Source organism: Grammomys surdaster, unplaced genomic scaffold (assembly GCF_004785775.1).
Source record: "Grammomys surdaster isolate TR1022 unplaced genomic scaffold, NIH_TR_1.0 190, whole genome shotgun sequence".
NCBI lineage: Eukaryota > Metazoa > Chordata > Mammalia > Rodentia > Muridae > Grammomys > Grammomys surdaster.
The window spans coordinates 1,905,212-1,927,186 of NW_021604635.1; the positions used below are offsets into that span (position 1 = coordinate 1,905,212).

General features: G+C 46.7%; 1 protein-coding gene across 1 annotated transcript in view; it reads left to right on the forward strand.

The window, feature by feature from the left end:
- The window catches only part of Foxo3 (forkhead box O3), a 95,064-nt gene that overhangs the window by 59,368 nt on the left and 13,721 nt on the right, over positions 1-21,975 (forward strand). Inside the window, exon 3 of the mRNA XM_028769055.1 lies at positions 19,256-20,691. Coding sequence (XP_028624888.1) covers positions 19,256-20,656 — 1,401 coding nt within the window. The 3' untranslated portion in view covers positions 20,657-20,691. The remainder of the gene's footprint in view (positions 1-19,255; positions 20,692-21,975) is intronic.

Genomic DNA, 21,975 nt, shown 5'->3' on the forward strand with positions numbered 1-21,975 from the left:
AGCCATGTGCTTCCTCATGCGGGTCCCTGTGTTAGGGTGTGTAGTGCAGTAACAGCAGCATTCAGTTTGGGTCACACATGCTGAGCCATATTCTTCTATGAATACTAAGTGCATACAAAATAAATACTTCACTAGCAACAACTATCAGCTTCTCATATGAATGTATTTTCCATTTATTCAGATATTAGAAAAATATCTATCGCTTTTGGTTATATGACCGTTTTTATTATCTTTAGGTAGCATATTGAGGACATTTAATCAGTGTGAGTTGTTGATCGTTCACAGTTTCATACACAGTCAGTATATATCAGATTCGTCTGGCTCTCCCATGGCTCATTATAGTGCTGGCTTGTGGGCGTTCTCCTCCTCAGGCTCTTTGCCCTTCTATGGATCTCATTTGGCCATAGGTTCTTCCAACAAGTAAGTGCTTCACAGTTTCACAGTTGCACCATTCTAGGTATTGCTGCTGATGTCACTGACCTAGAAGCTGGGCATTCCAGTGAGGAGGGCTTGTTTTTGTTAAGTTTGATTTCTTCATAGTTATTTTGAAGCATTCCATCGGTAACAGCCTGGACATCCTTACTAACACTATTCGAATGCTTATGAAAGAAACCAGTTTAGCAAATCTTATGCGCTGAATTCTAGTAAGTTGGTGTGCTTCTCCTGAGAGTCCAAGTCTCTAGAAAACCACTGGGTTGGGTGAGCTTTGAGACTTCTGTCCAAAAGCATGGCCCATTTCCTGTGCCATCTTCTTCCTGTATCAGTCAGGATACTAGCATTGCATTTTTCAATCAGGTAGAAAGATGGTAATTATTCATCCATAAGTATAGCTTACCCTACTGAATTCTGGCATTTTCTTCCCTTATGACCTGGTTGCTCCCATTACAAACAGTTTGGTATGTGTACACTGGTGAGTCCTTAAGCAGCCACTAAGAGTATCTGAGTGATGTCCTCAAGTGCATATGATCCGTATGTGCGATGTGTGTCATAGGCTATAGCCATCACCACACAACAAACAGAATAAGGAACATTCGGCAATCAAAGTCTCTGAAGTGTTTTGTTGTAAAAGAAAAAGTATTTGTACTGTGGATTCATATATTATTCATCATATTAAGGTTTCGTGGCAAAACCTGTAATTTCAGCCAACCCAGAGGCAGAAGCAGAAACACCACAAGTTCAAGGCCAGCCTGAACAACTTAATGAGACCTTGTCTAAACAGTAGGTAGAGGACTGACTGGGCGTGCAGATGTTTACTTAGCATGCACAGAGCCCAGGTCCAATCCTCTGTACCAATCAAAAGCCAGAAAGACCTAAGGACTCACACAGTAGGGCTGACAGGGAGAGCACTCTGAAGACTTTAAGGAGGAAGAATGCAAGGACACGCAGAGCTTGAAGTCTAAATGCTTCACAAGTTAGGGCTTGAGAGCAGCATCTAGCCAACAGTAGTGTACAGGTCGTTGATGTTTCAGAAGTAAGGCAGAACTTGTTATAATAGTAATTAGAACTTGGGGACATTGACTCAGCACGAAGGGTGTCCTTGATTATCAACAAGAATTACAGGAAATCAGCAGACGCACTGTGCACAGGGGTCAATGAGATACCATTTCTCTGCTTCTCAACAAGAATTGCAGGAAATCGGCAGACCTACCATGTGCAGGGGTGAATGACACTATTTCTTCTGCTTCTCATGATGAAGACAGACAAACCTCCAGTGTCTCTCCTCAGTCCAAAGCTTGCAAGTGGCAGTCTTGAGAAATTAGAAATGTTTGTGTGCGGCAATGAATAAAACTATAGATTTAACTTTGGATGGTGGTGGGACAAGCCATAGGGCGTGTCTCTAACACTCCCTGTCAGCCGAGTCATCTGTGGTCTATGAAGTCCGGCCATGTTTCCACAGAGCTGATTCATGCCTAGCCAGTGCAGTATCAGTTATTGTTAAATGTTACAGCTTGCTGGGGCTCGGTCTCCGCATACAGTTGAGTTCATCTGCAAGAATCCAGAACACAATGTGAGTTTTAAAGTGCCTAACAAGTGAACCTGTTTCCTAGCTTTAAGAACGCAGATGTATGGGCTAAAGACATCAGTGGTTAGAAGCACTGACTCTTTTTGCGGCAGATCTAGGTTTAGTTCCTAACTTTTACGTGGTGCCTCACAATTGTTTGTAACTCCAGTTCCAGCAGACCTGACACCCTCTTCTGCCCTCTGCAGGCACCTGGCATGCGCAAGTAGTGCACAGATATAATGCAGGTAAAACACACAGACACAGAAAATAAAATACATTAATAATAAAAACAAATCTTTAAAACAAAACAAAAACAAAACCCCTTACATCCCCTTTACTTCTGAATCCAAGGACACCGAGTCATAGCAGTGTCCAACTTCAGAGTCTCTTTTCATGCCCAGCATGGTTGTGTATGCCTTTAAACTTATTGAGTTCGAGACCAGCTTGGTCTACATATTGGGTTCCACGGCTACACAGTAAGACCGTGTCTCAAAACGATTTCTCATTTCCCCCAGTTTTTGGCAGTCTGTCTTTAATGGAAACCTTACCCTAGGGATCCTGCTACACTTCAGGTTTTTCAAGTCACGGAGTATGACCTGACTTTTAGCTCTTCCTTACAGTGCTGTTGTGTAAGCAGTAAGGTCTTCATCCCTAGCCGGCTTGGCCTTTCCAGATTTAATGGAAGCTCAGCTGGCTGGAGGCAGATGGGACTGGAAGTCCCATGGTTTACAGCTGTCACTCGCTTCAGACTCTTGAGATCCCTCAAAGCTAGTGCCCACCGTCCCCACATGCCTAGCGAGTATTGACTGGCATGAGCCGGGGAGCTTGCTGGATATTGAAGATATGACGGGAACCGAGAAGAGAGTCAGTCTTGTGCTTTGTTCTTGTTTGCCTTTCAATTGTATCCCTGCCCTCGAGTCCCAGATATTCTGAGTGGCCTCTCAGAACTCGGGAGGCTTTCAGGGCACCTCTAGGACTACAGCATACCCTGCTGCTTGTACCACCAGAGGATAACAGTGGTCAGCACTTACACAATTATTCCTTAAAAACCACTGTTTGTTTTATTTTAAAGTTTGTTTTTAGGAGGATGAGTGTTTTGCCTGTGCGTGTGTACGTACACCAGCATATGTGCCTGGCGCCATAAGAAGGCGCTGGCTCCCCTAGAACTGGAGTTTAAGGACCCGAGTGAGCCACTACTGTGCGTGCTGTGTGTGGGTGTTCAGCACATGAAGGCTGTCTCTGCTTGCTGTTCCTATTGTGTCGTCTTCATGTGAACAGAACCTCTAATCACTGACAAACACTTGACTTTTATAATTAGCTTGTTAGAGATTGGATGTATTTGCGAGAGATTATGCACAGAGAAGTTGGATGCCTCTGTCATGCGCAGAGGCATGTCAGTCACTGTGGTAAGCATCTACCTGTGGGGCTTCGAGGCCTCAAGTACGGTTAGCTTTCAGTGTGCACCTTTGTCTTCCACTTTATTCTGTATGCATTTGTGCATGTGTATCCAGAGGTCAACCTTAGGTGACATTCTTTAGGAGTTCTCCATTTTGTTTTTGAGGCAGGGTCTCTCATCTAAGATCTGGGGCTTACCAGTTAGGTCAGGCAGACTGGGCTTAAGGCTTAGGCACTCTGTCTCTGCTCCCAGCACTGGGGTTATAGGTGGATGTTACCAACACCTATCTTGTTACATAGTGCTGGGGCTCAAAGTCAAGACAAACACAAGCCGCCACAGCACACTGGCTGACTCTCCTCAGCCACAGACTGCCCCAGTGTAGTAGTGGATTCCTTTCGTATGAAAGGCTGGTTTAGACTGGCTGTGGTAGAGCAGAACTTCAGTTCCAGCCCCTCCAAGGGCTGAGGCAAAAGGCTCCCTTGAGCTCAGGAGTTCAACACAATGAAAATCCATCTGAAAAACAGGAAGTGATTGAAAACTCCTTCTATGGTGCCTTCTGTCTCAGCAAGTGGCTTCCATCCTATGGCCATCCCAATATCGCTCAAAGGGGACTTTACTCTTAGATGTTATCTGCCTTATCCTCCCTATTTGACAAGTTCTGCAAATTCCTTCATGTCTCAGAACTCAAAGTAGATGGTTGCACCTCTTAGGAAAGCTGGACAATGCAGTCTTCTTCTCGGTCTGACTCCAACATAGGGTCAGCATTCTGTCATTAAAGAAGAACAGGAGGATGGGGTGATCTTTCCCATCAAAAGCTATTTTTTCCAGTATCCACATTACTGATAAAATAGTCCGTCCCTCCCCCCCCCAAAGTGTTTCCATCCCAGTAACACTCTCACCATCAAATCCAGTGCTTTTATCAGCTGTCAAAAATTTCTCAGTCTTAATTACCTTTTCTATTGTATTTGAATTGTGTGGCTGACTTGAAGCACAAGAATGAGTTGTTTGAGAACTGATGTGTCGAGTGTCTAAGTTCTTCTGGAGTGTAAACCATGTAACCTGAGGATTCACTACTGAGTCCATTGCAAAAGGAAGGTTCACTGGCAATGGGAATCTGGGACCGGGGTGCTTTCCTCTTTGATGACAGCCTTTCTTCTCATCATTCCGCTGGCACAGCTTAGTCCAAGGAGAAGGAGGAGTTCATTGACCCTGAAGGAAGGTGTGTGACAGGCCTTGAATGTGCCAGGCAGACTGGGGGTGGATAGTTAAGGCTTAGGCACTTCTTATCTAGTTCTTTATGTTGTTCCGTGGGCTCATGGCTTCTTCATGTTTATAGTGTATGTGTGTGCAGCAGGGTTTGGAGGCCGAAGGCCTGTCAGGTGTTTCTTTTCTGTGTTCCCAGCTAGTATTGGAGGCAGAGTCTGCCATGGACCTGGAGCTTGCACTGAGCTCTAAGGGTTCCTGTGTCTGTCTTTGGCACCGTAGCACCAGATTTCACCTGGGTATTGGGGATGAAGCTAGGGTTTCATTTATGCTTGGGTGACAGGCACCTTACTGACTGAGCCTGTCTCCCCAGCTCCCAGAAGTGCTTCTTCAGTAACCACTACTATGTAAAATAAAGAGTTGGCATGTGGGAAACAGAACAGCCACAGGGTTCTTTCTGTAAAAGTCCAAATGGTATCTAAATCTTAACAACTCCCCCCAATTTTTAGACCTCATATATACGTAGAAATAAACTGAAATCTACCTCACTGTGCTTTAAGTCAGTGTTTTTGCCAAATTCTTTTTGCTGGAAGCACTAAAAATTGACAACTTGCACGTAGTTGGTGATTCTTCTCAGTCTCTGAGCCTTTGTCACTCAGCGTAGGCTGGGGTCTGACTGCTGCTGTGTCTGGAGCTTTGCTCTGACGACCACTGGCCTTACCCGAGTTTCTCCTAGGTACCTGCTTTTCTTTTCCATGCATGTCCACAAATTGCATCCTAGCAAATTCATTTTCTGATTGATGTAAGGAGTAACCAAAGAAAGCTTGAGTTTGCTGCCAGGATATCTCACAGTGCAAGCAGAGTGCAAATGCTGGCCCATTCTATGGCATTTTAGCTGATAATTATTTCTCTAACAGCAAATTATTTGGCTATGTGGCAGCAATCCAGTGTCGTTCCAGAGGCATTGGACAAGCAGATGCGTGCGATCACTATAGTAGATGTATTCCTCCTTTTGCCAAGTGGAAGTCGACTATTGAAGAGGAAAGGGAAGAATAGAAAAATATCAGTTTTCTCTGAGCCAGAACACTTAAGTCAGTAGTTTAAAACTGGCGTGTAAAATCATGAGGTTGTTTTTTTTTTCTTTTGTGGCAAAGGCTCCTGGTTCATAGTTATTATGTTAGAAAATTAATCTTTTAGAAACCTGCAGTGAGTGTGTAATGTATATTATATGTATTATATGTTTGTTATTACTTTATGGAAACTTCCCGTGCATTTTTCTTTAGAAACCCAATTGCTAAATTCTATTAGAAGAATGAAAAGGAATTTTACTGGAAGTCTATAATTATGTGGAAGAAGAAGGAAATCCTGGGTTTCCACATTCATGACACATCTTAGGGACATGAGCATGCCTGAGGGAAAGTTGGATGTTAACCCTAACCAGGCCATGGATAAATCAAGGAAGTGTGGCCTTGTTGGAGGAAGTGTGCATTGTGGGAAACATTAAGGTTTCAAAAGCCCCCGGCACCCCCAGATTCTACCCCTCTTGCCTGCCGATCGGGATGGAGCTCTCAGCCGCTGCTCCAGCTCCATGTGTGCTGCCATGCTCCCGTCATGATGATGATGGACTAAGCCTCTGAACCTGTAAGCCAGCCCCAGTTAAGTGCTGCCTTGGTCATGGTGTCTCTTCACAGCAGTAGAACAGTGGCTCTGACAGGTGAGATTTGCTCTAATATGCAGTGCCCAGTGTTGAGGGTCATGGGAGGGCTGCTCCTTATCCTCTAGCAGAGGAAGACAAGCTGTAAACTGCTGATGTGTCCACTCTTCACGAGAGGACTGCAGCGTGGAGCAATAGCTGAGGCAGTACAGCTCTGCTGCAGCAACAGGACAGCATCTGCGGACTTTGCACCCTCCCCTGCCCTTTATTCATAACTCACTGTCACGGAGCCTAAAGTATCCTCGGGAGCCAGATTAGAGCATCACCAAGTGCTTGAGCCACATCCGTCTGCCTCTGTCTCATGAGAAGGTGGAGAAGAGAACTGGCTGCAAAGGTTCTGCTCGGCACCTTCTCACACAGTTAAGAACTTGAAAGTGGTTTATCAGCTGAAACTTGAGAACTCAGGGGGCTTTATCATCCAGTAAGACCCTGGGACCAGAGGCTCAGGAACTTCCTGTTTCTCTTTCAACTCCCTCTTTGCCCGCTCTTCCGATGGATGTTACTTAAAGCCCTGGTTTGTCTAGAATTCACCTTATATCTCAGCCAGGCCTTGAACTCCTGTTCTTCTGCTTCAGCTCCCCACGTGCTGTGATTACCAGCTGACAACAGTGTGGTTTTCACCAGTTCCCTCCAGTACAGGCAGGGAGGAGTGGTAGGTGCTGCTAAGCAAACCAGCTCAAGTTGATGACTATACGTTTGTCATGCGTGCAGAAACCTGAGCGAGGCCTCCAAAGTCTTTTGTAATAGACAGTGAACATATCTCCCTGCTCTTGAAGGAGACAGCCTCCAGCTGTTAACTATGCAGATGCAGTTTTCCTTGAACGGTGGTCCAGATCAGAGTTGCTGTTATTTGTTTGCAAGGCATGTACAGACAAGGCTTCTGGGGTGGTGGATGATCTTTGATGATACCCTTGCTTCTCTGTCTACAGATCATCAGTAGGACTTGGCCACCTTTCTTTCTTGGGAAGACATATACATACTCTGAGGACTTGTTTCTGCAGAAACAGCTTAATAATATGGAATGGAGTGATGTTGAAACTGCATCGCTTGAAGATACCATTGAACCTGCAACTCCCTCTGAGGTCTCTCTTCCTGTGTAGTTACTTTTCTTTTGTCGTGATGGAAAGGGATTAGAGGGTTAACTCCGGACCTTTCCTACATGGAGTGATTTGTTAAACCCAGTATTTGGTCATGCCGTGAGTTTGATACATTTCCCGTTAGCAGGAGAACATCCTAAACAGAAAGACCTGGGGTGTCAGGCGATCCAAGCAACAGGCTTCTTTGATGAAGAAAAGAGTCTGGCCTAAACCTGCCACGTCAGACTCTGCCGAGGCAGTTCTTCTATGCCATGGACCCATAAGTGGCCTAGTACTGACAGCCCACATGTGCCAACCATAAACTCTGCTGAACTGTCAAACCCGCTGGCTGAGATGTGGACTCACTCCCAGCTCTCGTGGGCTCTCTTTTTCTTACACTCTTCTTTCACTTGCAGTAACAAACAGGGTCTGAACGAACAGATTCCTAAGTTCCTTTAGCTTGTGAAGTACACATTTATGGAATTTTCCATTCATGCTACGTACTTACCTTTCATTCATTCATTCATTCATTCATATATATATATATGTATATGTATATGTATACACATACTGATATGTATATATTAATGTAAAGTTTTTATCATTTGAGATTATAGTTGCATCATATTCGTCTTCCCTTCAAACCGTCCCATGTGTCCCCCAATTCATAGCCTCTTTTTCTTTGTCACTACGTGTGTGTTTGTGCCTGTGTGTGTGTATATATATGCTTGTGTGTCTATGTCTGTCTTGTAGTCCTAAATACATAGATACAGCTTGCTCTGTATAAAGTTACTTGTACATATGTTTTCAGGGCTGACCATTTGGTATTAAATAACCAGCTGGTCTGCTCTTTCCCCAGGAAGACTATTTCTGCTCTCGTATTCCTTAGTTACCTGTAGTTCCTTGTGTGTGGCTGAGGCCTGCTGGGCTTTCTCCCTTCCACATCAGCTTGTCTATTATCGTCCGTGTTCAGCTCATGTCTAGGCGGCCATCTTGTCTGGGCGGCCATCTTGATGAGACTTCATGGGTGTCGCTTCTGACATTTCTAGGAGACTCAGTTTCACAGCAAAATTCTCTGTTTTTCTGACTTACAGTCTTTCTGCTCCCTCTTCCGTAATGATCCCTGAGCCTGAGTGAATGAGTTGTGTCGTTATTGTAGAGGTATCAGTTGGGTCTAGACTTCACAACTCTGCATTGTGATTGGTTATGGTTTTCTATAGAGGACTTCGTCTGTCCCAAAGAGACATTTAGTTACTTGATGACAGGTGAGAACTGTACCTACCCAGGTAGAGTCTAGAGAAGGATGTTCAGGATTGTGTTTCGTTTTGATAGGTTCTCTTACAACTCTCCCTGTCCCCCTTCAGGCAATAGATAGCACACCACTACTAATAGATAGAAGGCCACTACGGGTGTTCTTGTTTTAGGAACTTCGTGTTTACTCTGCAATACCTGAAATGGATCAAAACCTAGTCTGTGTCAACACTAAAACCACACCCTCCTGCTGTGTGTCGTCTTTAGAGAAGCTGATTTATCCCATGCACATTCGACCTCCTTAGCTCGTCATAGCCCAGGGAGTATCTGGTATTATACATTCTAGAGTGTAAGTGAGTGACCCAGTGGAAGCTCTTTCAGAAGATGAAATGCCAGTGTGTAGTTGGTTAGTCTATTCATTGGGGATTTTTTTTTAGTGTAGATTTTGGAGCTGTCTGGAGCTCATCTGTCTGTGTAATTGGTACCCAGCAGTGTCCTGGACTCGTTGGTTGATTCATTTGAATGTTTAGCAATAGCATTATGTTGGTCGTCAGCTGCTTTTGCATCCTGTGGTTTTGAATGAGAAAAAAAATCCTGTAAAACCAGTATTGTGAAGCACCGCACATATAGGTGAGGCTGTAGTGTGTGGGTGCACACTGGTGAGGTTATAGTGGGGTGGGGTAGTGGCACTCACACACATGTAAGGCTATAGTGTGGAAAGCGACTCCCCAGAGGCTCCACGTTAGCTGGGCTTCAGTGGTGTGTGGGCAGACTGGGACGCTGATGGCCTAAGTCACTGAAGAACTGGCAGTGTTGGACTCTTCGTTTCTATGAAGGAAAATTCATCAGTTGCTTTGTTTGTAGTTGCCAGCATTGGGTATGTGGTATGTGGTATTGGTCTCCGCCCACGGCTTCTTTCTTCTTGACTCATGGTGTTGGAATAATTAACACAGAAAGCTGCCTTCTCCCTTCCCTGCCTTTCCAGTTTGTGTAACTGTTTGATTGTACCCATATGCTGGCATATATTTCAGAACTCCCCAAAAGCACATTACTTCTGAAATAACAAGATATCAAAGGACAGGTTTTCTGAGTTGTGACATCCAGAGAGCTGGAAACAGTTGTATTTGCGTGGTGCTGAAGCTGGCAGATTTCACGGGAAGGGAGTGACTGTAAACTGGAGCAGGAATCAGTCTTCCTGGATGTGAGCTCTGGGCTGTCAGGTTGAACCCAACACCCCCGAATCCGTCCCTTTGGTCTGCTTGTACTTCAGTGGTTTCTGCTGCTGTGGGATTTGATGCAGTCACATTTGCAACACTAATGCAGTTTGTCCTGGAGTTTTCTGTTGAGGTTAAACAGAGCACCCCGCCTGTTCTCACTTGCAGGCAGAAAACATCATAGTTTAAGATTCACGTAATTTTGAAGCAGGCTAATCTTTCTCTGGCTTAATAATAGGCTAACTCAATGTTTTAAACAGTATAAAGTGGGGTCCCTGCTTCAGATTAACCCTCATCCTAGCAGTCCAGGGTGCTTGCAGACATCTGCCTGACGTGTCTGGCATGAGGATCTGTGGCATCGTGTGGCTCTTTGAGGACCTGATTTTAGACCTCCCAAGGACAGCCAGGTAATACTGCATGGACTCAGTCAGAGGCTAGTTTGGCACAGCAGCCACCAGACAGGAAGTGGCCTCCTTCCTCAGAGGTTTGGTAATTGGGAGCATACATGGCGGGAGAGCTTTGGAGTTAGCCAGCAGGCTGGGTTCGCAGCACCAGTGCTCAGCGGCCGCATCCTTAAGCTTTCTTACCTCTCAGCTTCCTGCTTGTGGAGAAGAGAAAATGAGATGAGATTTGTCATTGGCCCTGGCCATTTGTTTTTAACAAGATTTGTTACTTGTGATTTTGAGTGAGTGAGTAATGAAGACTCCAAACAAACCCTTGAAGATGAGCTAAGAGTTAGCTCTGTCCCTGCTAGATAGTAGCTGCATCTAACAAGGCCCTGCGCCACCACAGTTTACACCCTGTCACTGTGTTGGTCTTCCCACCCCTCTACTAGAACCAACCTTCTGTCTGTGTCAGCATGTGTCGTCACCTCCTAATGCCCTGGGTGAGACCAAGAACTCAAGCAACTTTAGAGTTGCTTCAGACTTACCCAGTGGGCGTGGCACGCACTGCACTGCACTGCACTGCACTGCACTGCACTTGGGAGGCCCTCGCCTTACTCATCTTAAAGTGCAGCTGAGAGCTGTCCTGTGCCTCCTGCCCCCTTCCCACCGAGCCAGTGATTAAATGGGAACAGTCTGAGTACTCACTCACTGTAAACCAGACTCCATGCGAGGGGGTTGTGGGCGGGGAATGAGATAGGTGGATGTTGTCTCTGTCCTGTACACCCTGGGCTCAATTCCTTCCGTATACCACTACACTGATGCTGTGTTTCTGGGTGACATTACCTTTATGCCTACAGGCCAGGAGTTCTGAGCTCTCAGCCCTCTTACCGCGTACTAACTGATTGGCTTCAAGTCCGGCCTTGTGGCCGCATCCTCTTTTTCTTGCGCTGTAAAGTTACGGCTCCCGTTTCCCAGCACCTTAGCCCCACATTGACCAAGCTTCCTCCCTGATCCCTCCTTGTCTGATGTTACTAAAGTGAGTCTAAACTTTCTGGGATGTTCCCTGAGTTCTAGATATGAATTTCTAATGTCCATTTTTCATCTATTTTGATACACAATGTTACCAAACTGGAAAAAGATGTTACTTTTTTTTTTTTTTTTTTAAATCTCAGCTAAAGTTTGGGTCACTAAAATTATTTTGTTAAACCCTGTAAAATAAATTTCAAGAATGTTCTGTGATCTGTTGGCTTTGAGATCTCTGATACATTGATTTTTATATGGCCAGCTAAACATGGTTTTAAAGGGAATTTCGGCAGCATGTGTTTATCTCATGTGAAAGGGAAACACTTTGAAAACCTCAGGGGAGAATACATTGAAGAGAAGAGGCGGCCAAAAGCTGCTGTCTGACCTGCTCTGTGGAGACTGTGGACTGAGTACCTGTGGGCATTTCCTTGGTCTGGGGTCTGGACTGTGCAGGGGTGGGAAGTCTGAAGCCTGGGGGGAGGAAGAGGCTGGGCTGCGAGCAGTGGGTGTGGGCAGAGTTTTTGAGGCTGCCAGGGTTCTGTGTGTGCCGGAAGTGCAAGTTTGGCTGGGAGGAATGGAATGTTCCCTCTTGCCCTCCAAGAGCAGAAGCAGCTGTGGAATAGCTTGAAAAGATGATTGCTTGGTGAAAAACTAATGTATATTATTATTATTGTATTAAAATAAAGTCCATACTAGAAACCTCAACAACAACACTGTGTGCGGCAGCATGCTGGCTCGTTCCACATTGAGGAGAATTTGCTTCCCAGGCTAGGATTTTCTCTCCAGACGCTTCTCCAGCTAGCTGTTACTTAAGAAAGGCGAGCGGTGTGGAGAGCAAACATGGCCTGACGTTCTGCTCATCTGATGTCTGTTTTATCCTGCTGTCACTGACTGTCTGCATGAAACCTTAAAAAATGTTTCCAGAAGACATCTGTGGGTAGAGAATTACTGTCAGCAAATTTAGCGGGAAGTCTTGTTTCTAGCTGGAAATGCAAGCCCTCAGCCAAGTTCTCAACAGCATTTACTTTAGAACATCGTTGTTTTTTAAAGGCCCTTTAATGGTTTAAACTTTAGACAAGAGTAAGACTAGAAACAGACAAACTTGTCTTACGCATCAAAGTTGATTGTGCAATCCTTTTAATGAAAGATTTACATTTTTATCCAGCTGAAAGGCTTTTTTTTTTTTTGGCCTCTATAGATAGCACATATAAAAAAATCTTTTTCAATTTTCAGACCTGCTGTCACATGTCAGGGTTATGCTCTGACACGAGTGTTTGCTTTTACTCATCATGGTAGTTAGTCTCAAGGAGATCAGAGTCTGGAGATGAATGTAGGCAAGGACAGAGCCAGCTAAAGGCTGGTCTCCTGCAGCATGGGGCAGTGACAGGGTGAGTCTCTGGCTCCTCTCTTGCTGCTGGCTACAGGGCAGAAGGGAAGCTGTCCATGCACAATCCTTCCCCATACCCAGGCATTTTTAATAAAGGCATAATCTGGACCTAACTCCCCACTGTACTCTCTGACCCCACTTCTCACCCTTAACTTCTAAGTCTTGGACTCAAAGGATGTCACTGCACTGTCACCAGACCAGAGGCGCTGGGAATCAAGCCAGTGAAATGTTACGGGGAGGGGGACTTCAGTGGGTTTCGTTCTGATTACTAATCAGGATAACTTGGAGGGGGGCTTTAGAATACCCAGGTCTCAACTGGTCCATGGTGACACACACCTTTAATTGTAGCACCCTGGAGGCAGAGGCAGGTGTCTCTTGAGTTTGAGGCCAGCCTGATCCACACAGTGAATTCTAGAACAGCCAGGGGTACACAGAGAAACCCTGTCTTGAAAAAAACAAAAATTTTAAAAAGTAAAATACCCAGGCCTCACCGTAAGTATTGAACCAGATCTCTGGGAAGGGACAAGGGTAAGGAAAGTCTCCCTGGGAGGCTCAAACAGGCAGCCAGTCTGCAGAAATGCTACTTAGTAGAAACCTAGAGTCTCAACTGAAACCTTTGAGAGGCCCTGTCAGCCCAACTAGCTCGTCCTGTAGCTGCCTCTGCATGCGGGGTGCCAACCTCTGCGGCCCCAGAGACTCACCGTTTACACCGAGCTGCCCATGCCCCCATTGCCACTCGTGGCTCATTGGGAGCAAATATTGGAATTCAGGCATTGAACAGCCTTGTTCTAGATCATCAGTGCCCTCCAGTCAAACACCAGACAAACTTAGAACATGGGTTCTGCATGAGAGGCCGAAGAGCAGCACAGTGCTGGAAACCAGCCGTTTGCAATGTCCCGAGTCTAGTGGGCACTGATGGGCTCGTATGCTGACAATCATTACATATTCTTTTACTCTCTGGGCAACCCAGAAAATAAAAATAAATAAATTTTAAAAAAAGGAGGAGAACGGGGAGGGGGAGGAGGAGGAGGAGGAATTGGAATTGTCTTCTTTGGAAAAAAAAAAGGGCTTTTAAGAGTTAAATTGCACAACCTTTTATTTTTAAAGTGAGTAGATTTCTCTTTGCTGTTGCTGGGAAAGATAAATTGATACCACATGTTGCTTCCAGACAAACCCTCTCTGTGTCCAGGGAAAGCACATGCAGCTGCTGTCTGGGTTAGTAGAGTCTCCACAAGGTAAACACGGCTTGGATGGAGCTGAAGCAGACGCAGTGTAGTAGCAGCTAAGAAGGGTTCAGTTTCTGGCACTGCACCCTGAAAACGCTTACAAGTTTATAGTCCTTTCTTGGAAGGCGCCACCCTCTCACCTTTTGACTTAAAGCACACAATGCTTGGACTAAGCTAAGGCTGAGGTGTCTGCTTCTATATGTGGGACCCGTTGTCACAGGCTGTGCTTGGCACTCAGCTCCGTAGTGTTGCCTGCTGAGCATTGTAGAATCTTCCCAGGGACCCTAGACATAGAATGTGTTTGATTCTGCCTTCTCCAGAGGAGCAGCCGAGGTCCAGACCACAGCGCTGGACCTGACTCAGCATGGCTGCCTCCTCCATGGCTACCTTCCTTGCTCACTGTCTTATCCACCTGCTCTGTAAATGAGAGGTGGAGTTCTCTGCAGCTCTTGGCAGCTTCTCACTCCCATTCTGGTTTGAATCCACCTGTCTTCATGATGATTTGGCATAGCTAAGGGTCGTGGTACACCTTAGCCTTAGCAGTGAATGTATTTTGCAACAGAGAACTGTTCAATGCATGAAGAAAATAATTATCAAATTCTAATCGGTGCAGTCATCTTTATGTTAATGTCTTCTAGGTGGGCCAGGCAAAGAGATCTTTAGGTGGTGGCCCACACAGTGCAGTCAGCATGCCTGAAACGTCAACCCCAACAGGCTGCCTCCTCCTCACACACCTATTGCACATCTCCTGGAAGGTTTGCCACTAATTGTGGCCACATCACGTTTGCCAGCTTGGTTACTAATTAACCACATCACAGAAGAGGAGTAACACAAAAAGGCGGGGACTGTTCTTAGCTTTGCCCCCTTGGACAAACTGTAAGGGTTTCTTAAGGTTTTATGAACCTGTGTTGGAGCTGAGGAAAGTCGGTGTGCCTGCATAGGAAGTGTAGTCTCTAACAGTCTCTTGGCTTAGGTAACTGGAGATGTTACCTAAGTCACACGGACCGTATGGGTGGCGGTCACACGGTCCGTATGGGTGGCTTCTCAGTGGCCTTCAAGGGTATAGGGTTAGAAAACCTGTACTTGACAGAACTAGAGTTTTATCAAACCATTGTTTCTTTACCTTACCATTCTCCACATAAAGTAAAACCTTAGAAATCCAGATTGTTTCTTATGATGATAATATCATAAATTAGTGTAAAACCGCAGTTTTGGGAGGGTTTTACTTGTTTGTTTTGTTTTCCAATATGGGGTTTCTTTCTCTGTGTGGCCCTGGCTGTCCCGGAACTCAATCTGTAGACCAGGCTAGCCTTGAACTCAAGAGATCCTCCCGCCTCTGCCTCCCAAGTGCTAGGATTAAAGGCCTGGGCCACCACTGCCCAGCATAATAGGATATTTTGAATGGTGGTTTTCCTGAGATTGAAGTTGGGGAGGACCCTGCTGAGTCTTACAGGACCTTGCTTTTCACTTGTTACCAGGGAAGGTGTAGAGAAAAGTATCTCAGTGCTGATGTTTTACCCAGCTCTTCTCCTTTCTTTCCCTTCCTTTCCCTCCCTCCCTCCCTCCCTCCCCCCCTCCCTCCCTCCCTCCCTCCCTTCCTTCCTTCCTTCCTTCCTTCCTTCCTCTATTCTGTTTTCAATAAAACTGAGGTGGAAAAGCCAATTCTTGGACTTCTGAGCCCATACATACATTTGTGGCTGGCATCTGCCCTGCAGGGCATTTGAACAGTAATGGGCAGGTAAGCTGTGTTTATTGGTCTTTGTCAGTGGTCCTGCCTTCAGATCATGGATTTTATGGTGGCCAATCTACATGAAGAGAGCCTGCTGGGACCGGAGCCAGTCAGGAAGACGGTGGCCCAGTTTTCACATTGTCTTAGTAAAGCAGCTGGAAAGACCTGTCTGAGCGTCATAGATAATAGCCCAGGGATGGTGTTCAACCACTAATGACCCTCTAAAATGAGAGGCCATGGAAGGCAGGCTCTCCGTCCTAAGGTGGGCTCTGTAAGAGCCCGTGGTAGCCCCATTGTCAGTGTGGATATTATCTCTTAGGAAGAACAGCAACAAGATACTTTTCTACAAAATGTCTACAAAAATTGGGGAAAGGCCTTTAAATTTCCAAGTATTTCATAAATAAAGGCACAGTAAGATTATCTGTATGTGTGTTTCTCAGGGTATTGTTCTTGAACTGCTGTACAAGGACATTAAATGACGACTTCTCACAAACCTGCTGGTAGGCCATAGAACAAGCATTTCATGAAATTTGGGAATGCTACTTCCAGTTGTCAGAGCTGTGCTCCAGCTGAGGGGCTGTGTTGTTTCATATCTCCCACCCTGAGACTTCACGTGCAAAATCAGGACACTGATGGACTGCCTCGCCAAGTTACAGGAAATAGAGGCAGTGAATTTAAAACCCAAGGTTCAGTAGCCAGCATTGCCGTGACATGACAGACCTTCCGATGTTCTCTTTGCAGTTAGGGACCTGGGTGGAGGCCAGTCCTCTTGACCCACTGTTCCTGCCCTGACTCCCTGTGGTCCTGGCCTTCATGCTAGATGTTTCAGCCCTTGCAGAAGCTTGGTATCTGTCTCTAATTTAGCCACTTGCAATTGCATAAAATTATACATATACGTTGTTGGGGGATAGAGTCATGGTAATTACATGACTATCAGAAAATTCATAAAAGATTTCATTGGTCTTTTAGTAGGTTTGGAATTAGGAACAGTGAAATACATTTTAAAAATCTTACATATCACTGAATATGTAAGATTGCTCATTTTTGTAAGCATTTGGTGTTTGTGGGAACAATCGGGTAGGAATAATTAGGGGGTGTTTGCATTGTACCCCTAAAGCTTGGGGACCAGCTTACTTTTCACCCTGAAGCTTGTGTTTACATTTTACTAACTACATTGAATTACCTGTGTACTCACAGTGGGCCTTGCTATCCTCTGCCAAGTGCATGTTAGGAATGTGCCTCTTACCACATCATAGAGAAAGTGTCCTGTTTCAAAGAAATACACTTCAGAACCATCAGTACACTGGCCATTATTCCAAACACACAAAAATAAGTGAGAGAGGGGAATGGTGTGTCACCTCCTGGGCAACACCTCCATGGGTCCTTGGGTGCTGTGTCTTACCCGTCTTGGTGGCAGTTGTAGGAAATGGCAACTGTGACCAGAACTGCTGGTGTTCATTACCCAGCCTGAACTGCAGTCCCTTCTTGACTCGGGATGTATATCAGGAATACTTTGTATTTTGAGTTATTTACTTATGACAAAATTCTGTTGACCTTCTGTGTTTTAAAAACAATCTGGTAGAACACATGTATTTGTGTCTTCTACATAAATACAGTTGGTGATTGCCAATTCCTTTTAAACGTGACTTTTAGAATTGTTCATATCTAATACGTAGTATTAGGCAATGTCTTTCGTCTGTAACTTGCCAATAAAAACTCACCTGGCCTGCAGGTGCTACTCCAGATTCGGGGAGCACCGTCAGCTCTTTTCCTGCTGCACACTGGACACTTTACAGATTAGAAGGAGCCTTCCCCGATCTGAGCGCTCCTCACTATGGACCTGCACTTCATAGGAGGAAACCCCTGACTGATGGCGTGACTGGCTTCAGAAATGCATCATTCTCTGTCACTGTTATGTCATCCTGGCAGGGAAGGGTGGGTGGATTTTATCATGACCATAATGAAGATGGGAACCTGCTGTTGCAGACAGATGAAACAATTTGCATGGGGGTCATGTGATTGGCCAGTGGCAGAGATAAGTCTGAGCCTGGTTATCCTTGACAACTGGCTGTATCTGCTAAGCCAGGAGGAAGATTCTTGCAGTGGGTACAGATCATTAGGATTTTATGAGGATGTGCCCTACTTTAATGAGAGAAGGATTGTTTATAGGAAACTTGTGAAATTAGTGGGAATCCATATGGATCTACCACCAGGTGCCCCGTCATAACACCCTACAGTCCTCGTATAAGAGTCAGCGTGGATGAGCAAGATCTATAATGCTAATCCCAGGTTTTTCTGATTTGTTTGTTTTCTGTGATGGGATCTCATCCAGGGTGGACTGGCTCCAGTCGTTACTCTTCCTGGTCACTCCCTGGCTGCGGCAGTTCTGGGGAGTACTAAACAGGCTCTTGTAAATGCCCTTTAAATGGAGTTCATATATTTCTTATGATTCATCTGGGATTTGGGTTTTGGAAAAAGACTGATGGAAAAGTTGCCATTTTCCTTGCATTTTATCTAGGATACATGCTAGTAATGTGCTGGTTGCTGTTAACATCGGCCTGGTCCGCCAGCCGACACAGCGTCTCTGAGATTTCTCCACTGCAAGTTACTCTTTCTCCCCTTTTCCTTCTGTACTCTTTGGAAGGAAGTTACTCAGCCCACACTTCCTGAGGTTGCAGAATGTGTAAATGATGCAATTTCTTCTAAACGAGGTTTTCTTACTCCTTCACTGTTGTCCCTGACAACCTGCCCTGCCCGTCTCCTGTCTGCCAAAGTGACATGGTGAGTTGTGGAGGGAACAGGTAAAACGTCACACTTTCTGATAGAAGCATCGAAGAGCTGGCTGCTGGCTCTGTGCTTACAGAGCCGAGGCCACAGGACGACAAACAGCCACCCAGGTGACTAGTTTCTCAGAAAGCTGGGAAGTTTGCAGCAAAGTATGGAGAGGGAGTGGTCTGGTCATAAATTATCAGTGTGAACTGCAGGATAAGAAATATAATTACTGAAAGCGCGCTGTAACCTGGGAATTTGGGCAGTGTCAGTGAGCACCCCATGCTTCTCGCATCTCCTTCATAGGACAGTCTCTGCTGTCCCAACATGAGGCTTTCCATTGAACCTGGTGCTTTGTGCCAAGTCAAAAAGATGTTTGTCAGCCGGGCGGTGGTGGCGCACGCCTTTAATCTCAGCACTTGGGAGGCAGAGACAGGCGGATTTCTGAGTTCGAGGCCAGCCTGGTCTACAGAGTGAGTTCCAGGACAGCCAGAACTACACAGAGAAACCCTGTCTCGAAAAACAAAACAAAAAAAAAAATGTTTGTCATTTTAAAAAATAAAACATGTTAGCCTATAAAACTGAAGCTGGGCTGGCAAGATGGTTCAGTGGATAAAAGCCCTTGCCACCAAACCTGATGGCCCGGCCGGGGCCCACATGGTGGAAAGGAAAACCAACTCCCCAAGCTGTCCTCTGATACCCATGTGATATGTGGTGCCTTCCTTTCCCTCCCAAAAGCTATAAGAAATGTTTTGCTTGTTTCTTAGGCAGGTTGGTGGGTTTTTGGAAATAACTGGAGAGGTCTTTAAACGGAAGAACCTGACTGTCTGGTTTGGACTGGACCTTCCCGCTCATGGCTTCCTTTCCCTTTCTCTGCAGAACTCCATCAGACACAACCTGTCGCTGCACAGCCGCTTCATGCGAGTTCAGAATGAGGGGACTGGCAAGAGCTCTTGGTGGGTCATCAACCCCGATGGGGGAAAGAGTGGGAAGGCCCCGCGGCGGCGGGCTGTGTCCATGGACAACAGCAACAAGTACACCAAGAGCCGAGGCCGGGCAGCCAAGAAGAAGGCGGCCCTGCAGGCTGCCCCAGAGTCAGCAGACGACAGTCCTTCCCAGCTCTCCAAGTGGCCTGGCAGCCCCACATCCCGCAGCAGCGACGAGCTGGATGCGTGGACTGACTTCCGCTCGCGCACCAATTCCAACGCCAGCACAGTGAGCGGCCGCCTGTCACCCATCCTGGCAAGCACAGAGCTGGATGACGTCCAGGACGATGATGGACCCCTCTCCCCCATGCTCTACAGCAGCTCTGCCAGCTTGTCGCCTTCTGTAAGCAAGCCGTGTACCGTGGAGCTTCCACGGCTGACTGACATGGCAGGCACCATGAATCTGAACGACGGGCTGGCCGAGAACCTCATGGATGACCTGCTGGATAATATCGCGCTCCCAGCGTCCCAGCCGTCGCCCCCTGGGGGCCTCCTGCAGCGGAGCTCCAGCTTCTCCTATACCACCAAGAGCTCCGGCCTGGGCTCCCCCACCAGCTCCTTCAACAGTACCGTGTTCGGACCGTCGTCTCTGACCTCCTTGCGCCAGTCGCCCATGCAGACCATCCAGGAGAACAGACCAGCCACCTTTTCTTCCGTGTCACACTATGGCAACCAGACACTCCAAGACCTGCTCACATCGGACGCACTCAGCCACAGCGATGTCATGATGACCCAGTCAGACCCCTTGATGTCTCAGGCTAGCACCGCTGTGTCTGTCCAGAACGCCCGCCGGAACGTGATGCTTCGCAATGACCCAATGATGTCCTTTGCTGCCCAGCCTACCCAGGGGAGTTTGGTCAATCAGAACTTGCTCCACCACCAGCACCAAACCCAGGGCGCTCTTGGTGGCAGCCGTGCCTTGTCAAATTCTGTCAGCAACCTGGGCTTGAGTGACTCCAGCAGCCTTGGCTCAGCCAAACACCAGCAGCAGTCCCCCGTCAGCCAGTCTATGCAAACCCTCTCGGACTCTCTCTCAGGCTCCTCACTGTACTCGGCTAGTGCAAACCTTCCCGTCATGGGCCACGACAGGTTCCCCAGTGACTTGGACCTGGACATGTTCAATGGGAGCCTGGAATGCGACATGGAGTCCATCATCCGTAGCGAACTCATGGATGCTGATGGGTTGGACTTTAACTTTGACTCCCTCATCTCCACGCAGAGCGTTGTTGGTTTGAACGTGGGGAACTTCACTGGTGCTAAGCAGGCCTCATCTCAAAGCTGGGTGCCAGGCTGAAGGATCACCGAGGAAAGGGGAAATGGGCAAAGCAGGTCAGTGCCCAGTGCAACTCCAAAGTATCACGAGGCGGGGGGAAGGGAGGGGCCGTCTGCCTGTTCTGACAGCCCACAGAGCAGTCATGACTCCCAACGGTTCATCAGTTTTAACTGTAAACGGGACAGGGCTCACAGCTGTCAGTAATAAAAAAAAAAAAAAACCCAAATATTTAAATAGCTCCCTGTTTATATCCTCTGTCCGAACAGAACTGTGACACAGATTCTCCTGCCTTTGTGTGGGGGTGGATGATAAGAGAAGGAAAGAGGAGAAAGGGAGATGCTTGGGTCATAAGTCAAAGGTCACAGGGAAGCATGCCAGCCCGAGGAGTTTCTTATAAAGACTCATACCTAGCGCTGGTTTAATCTCTTGTGTGATGGTTCTTCACCCCCTAGGAAAGTGTTACTGGCATGTTCTTAGATCACCACCTCGTTGATAGCAGAGGCCCTTCTTACCACCCTCTACAGAAAGGACACGAGGGATTGTGGGAAGGGCGTGGCCGTTTTAGAACCAGCAGGTGCTGTGATGTCATGAGAAAAAGCAATGGACTTGGACAGGTGGGACACACCTATAATCCCAGAACCTGGAGGCCCTGAAGGTCCAATCCCAGCTGTAGTGCTAGCCCCTCAGTTTATATAGTGGGATTGATGCTCCTCTAGTCCATAGAGCTGCCGCAAGAATCCGACACACAAAGGAGTGCAAAGGGGTTTTGTAAAACTGCACCAGGTTGAACGTACCAAGGGCAGTTGAGTGAGTATACTGACAGACGAGCAAGCCGGAACCACAGAGGTTAAGTGCTTTGTCCCAGAGACTACACATCTTCAGTGGCTTGATTCGTATTTTCTGTAAATGGTTTTTTAAAAGGCGCTCTGGACTGAGCCAGAGTGTGAATAGTAGAGTTTCCCAGGACCTCGTCTCCTGCGCTGGGGAGGAGAATCTGGCTGTTTCTGCCGACTGCGTTGTTTCAGTGTGTGCCTCACATGCCTGGGTTAAAAAGCTCTGCTCCCACAGCTCTCGTTTTCTTCTGTTTTTATTTTCGATCTCGGCAAGCTACTTACCTCCTCCTTCAAGTGGCACAAAAGAGAAAAGGAATTCACAGCCCTAAACCCCACCCAGCCTCCTTACCCCTCCTCCCTGCATCCCAAGGGTCTTCTCCATAAGCTCACTGCAGCCCTCCTGGGGAGCTGTCCAGGGAAATGTCAGGGCATCCCTGGTCTAAGCATCTCCGTTTTCCCAGGCACGAGGAGGCTCCTGATGGACGCCCAGACCTCGCTGTGTCCCTT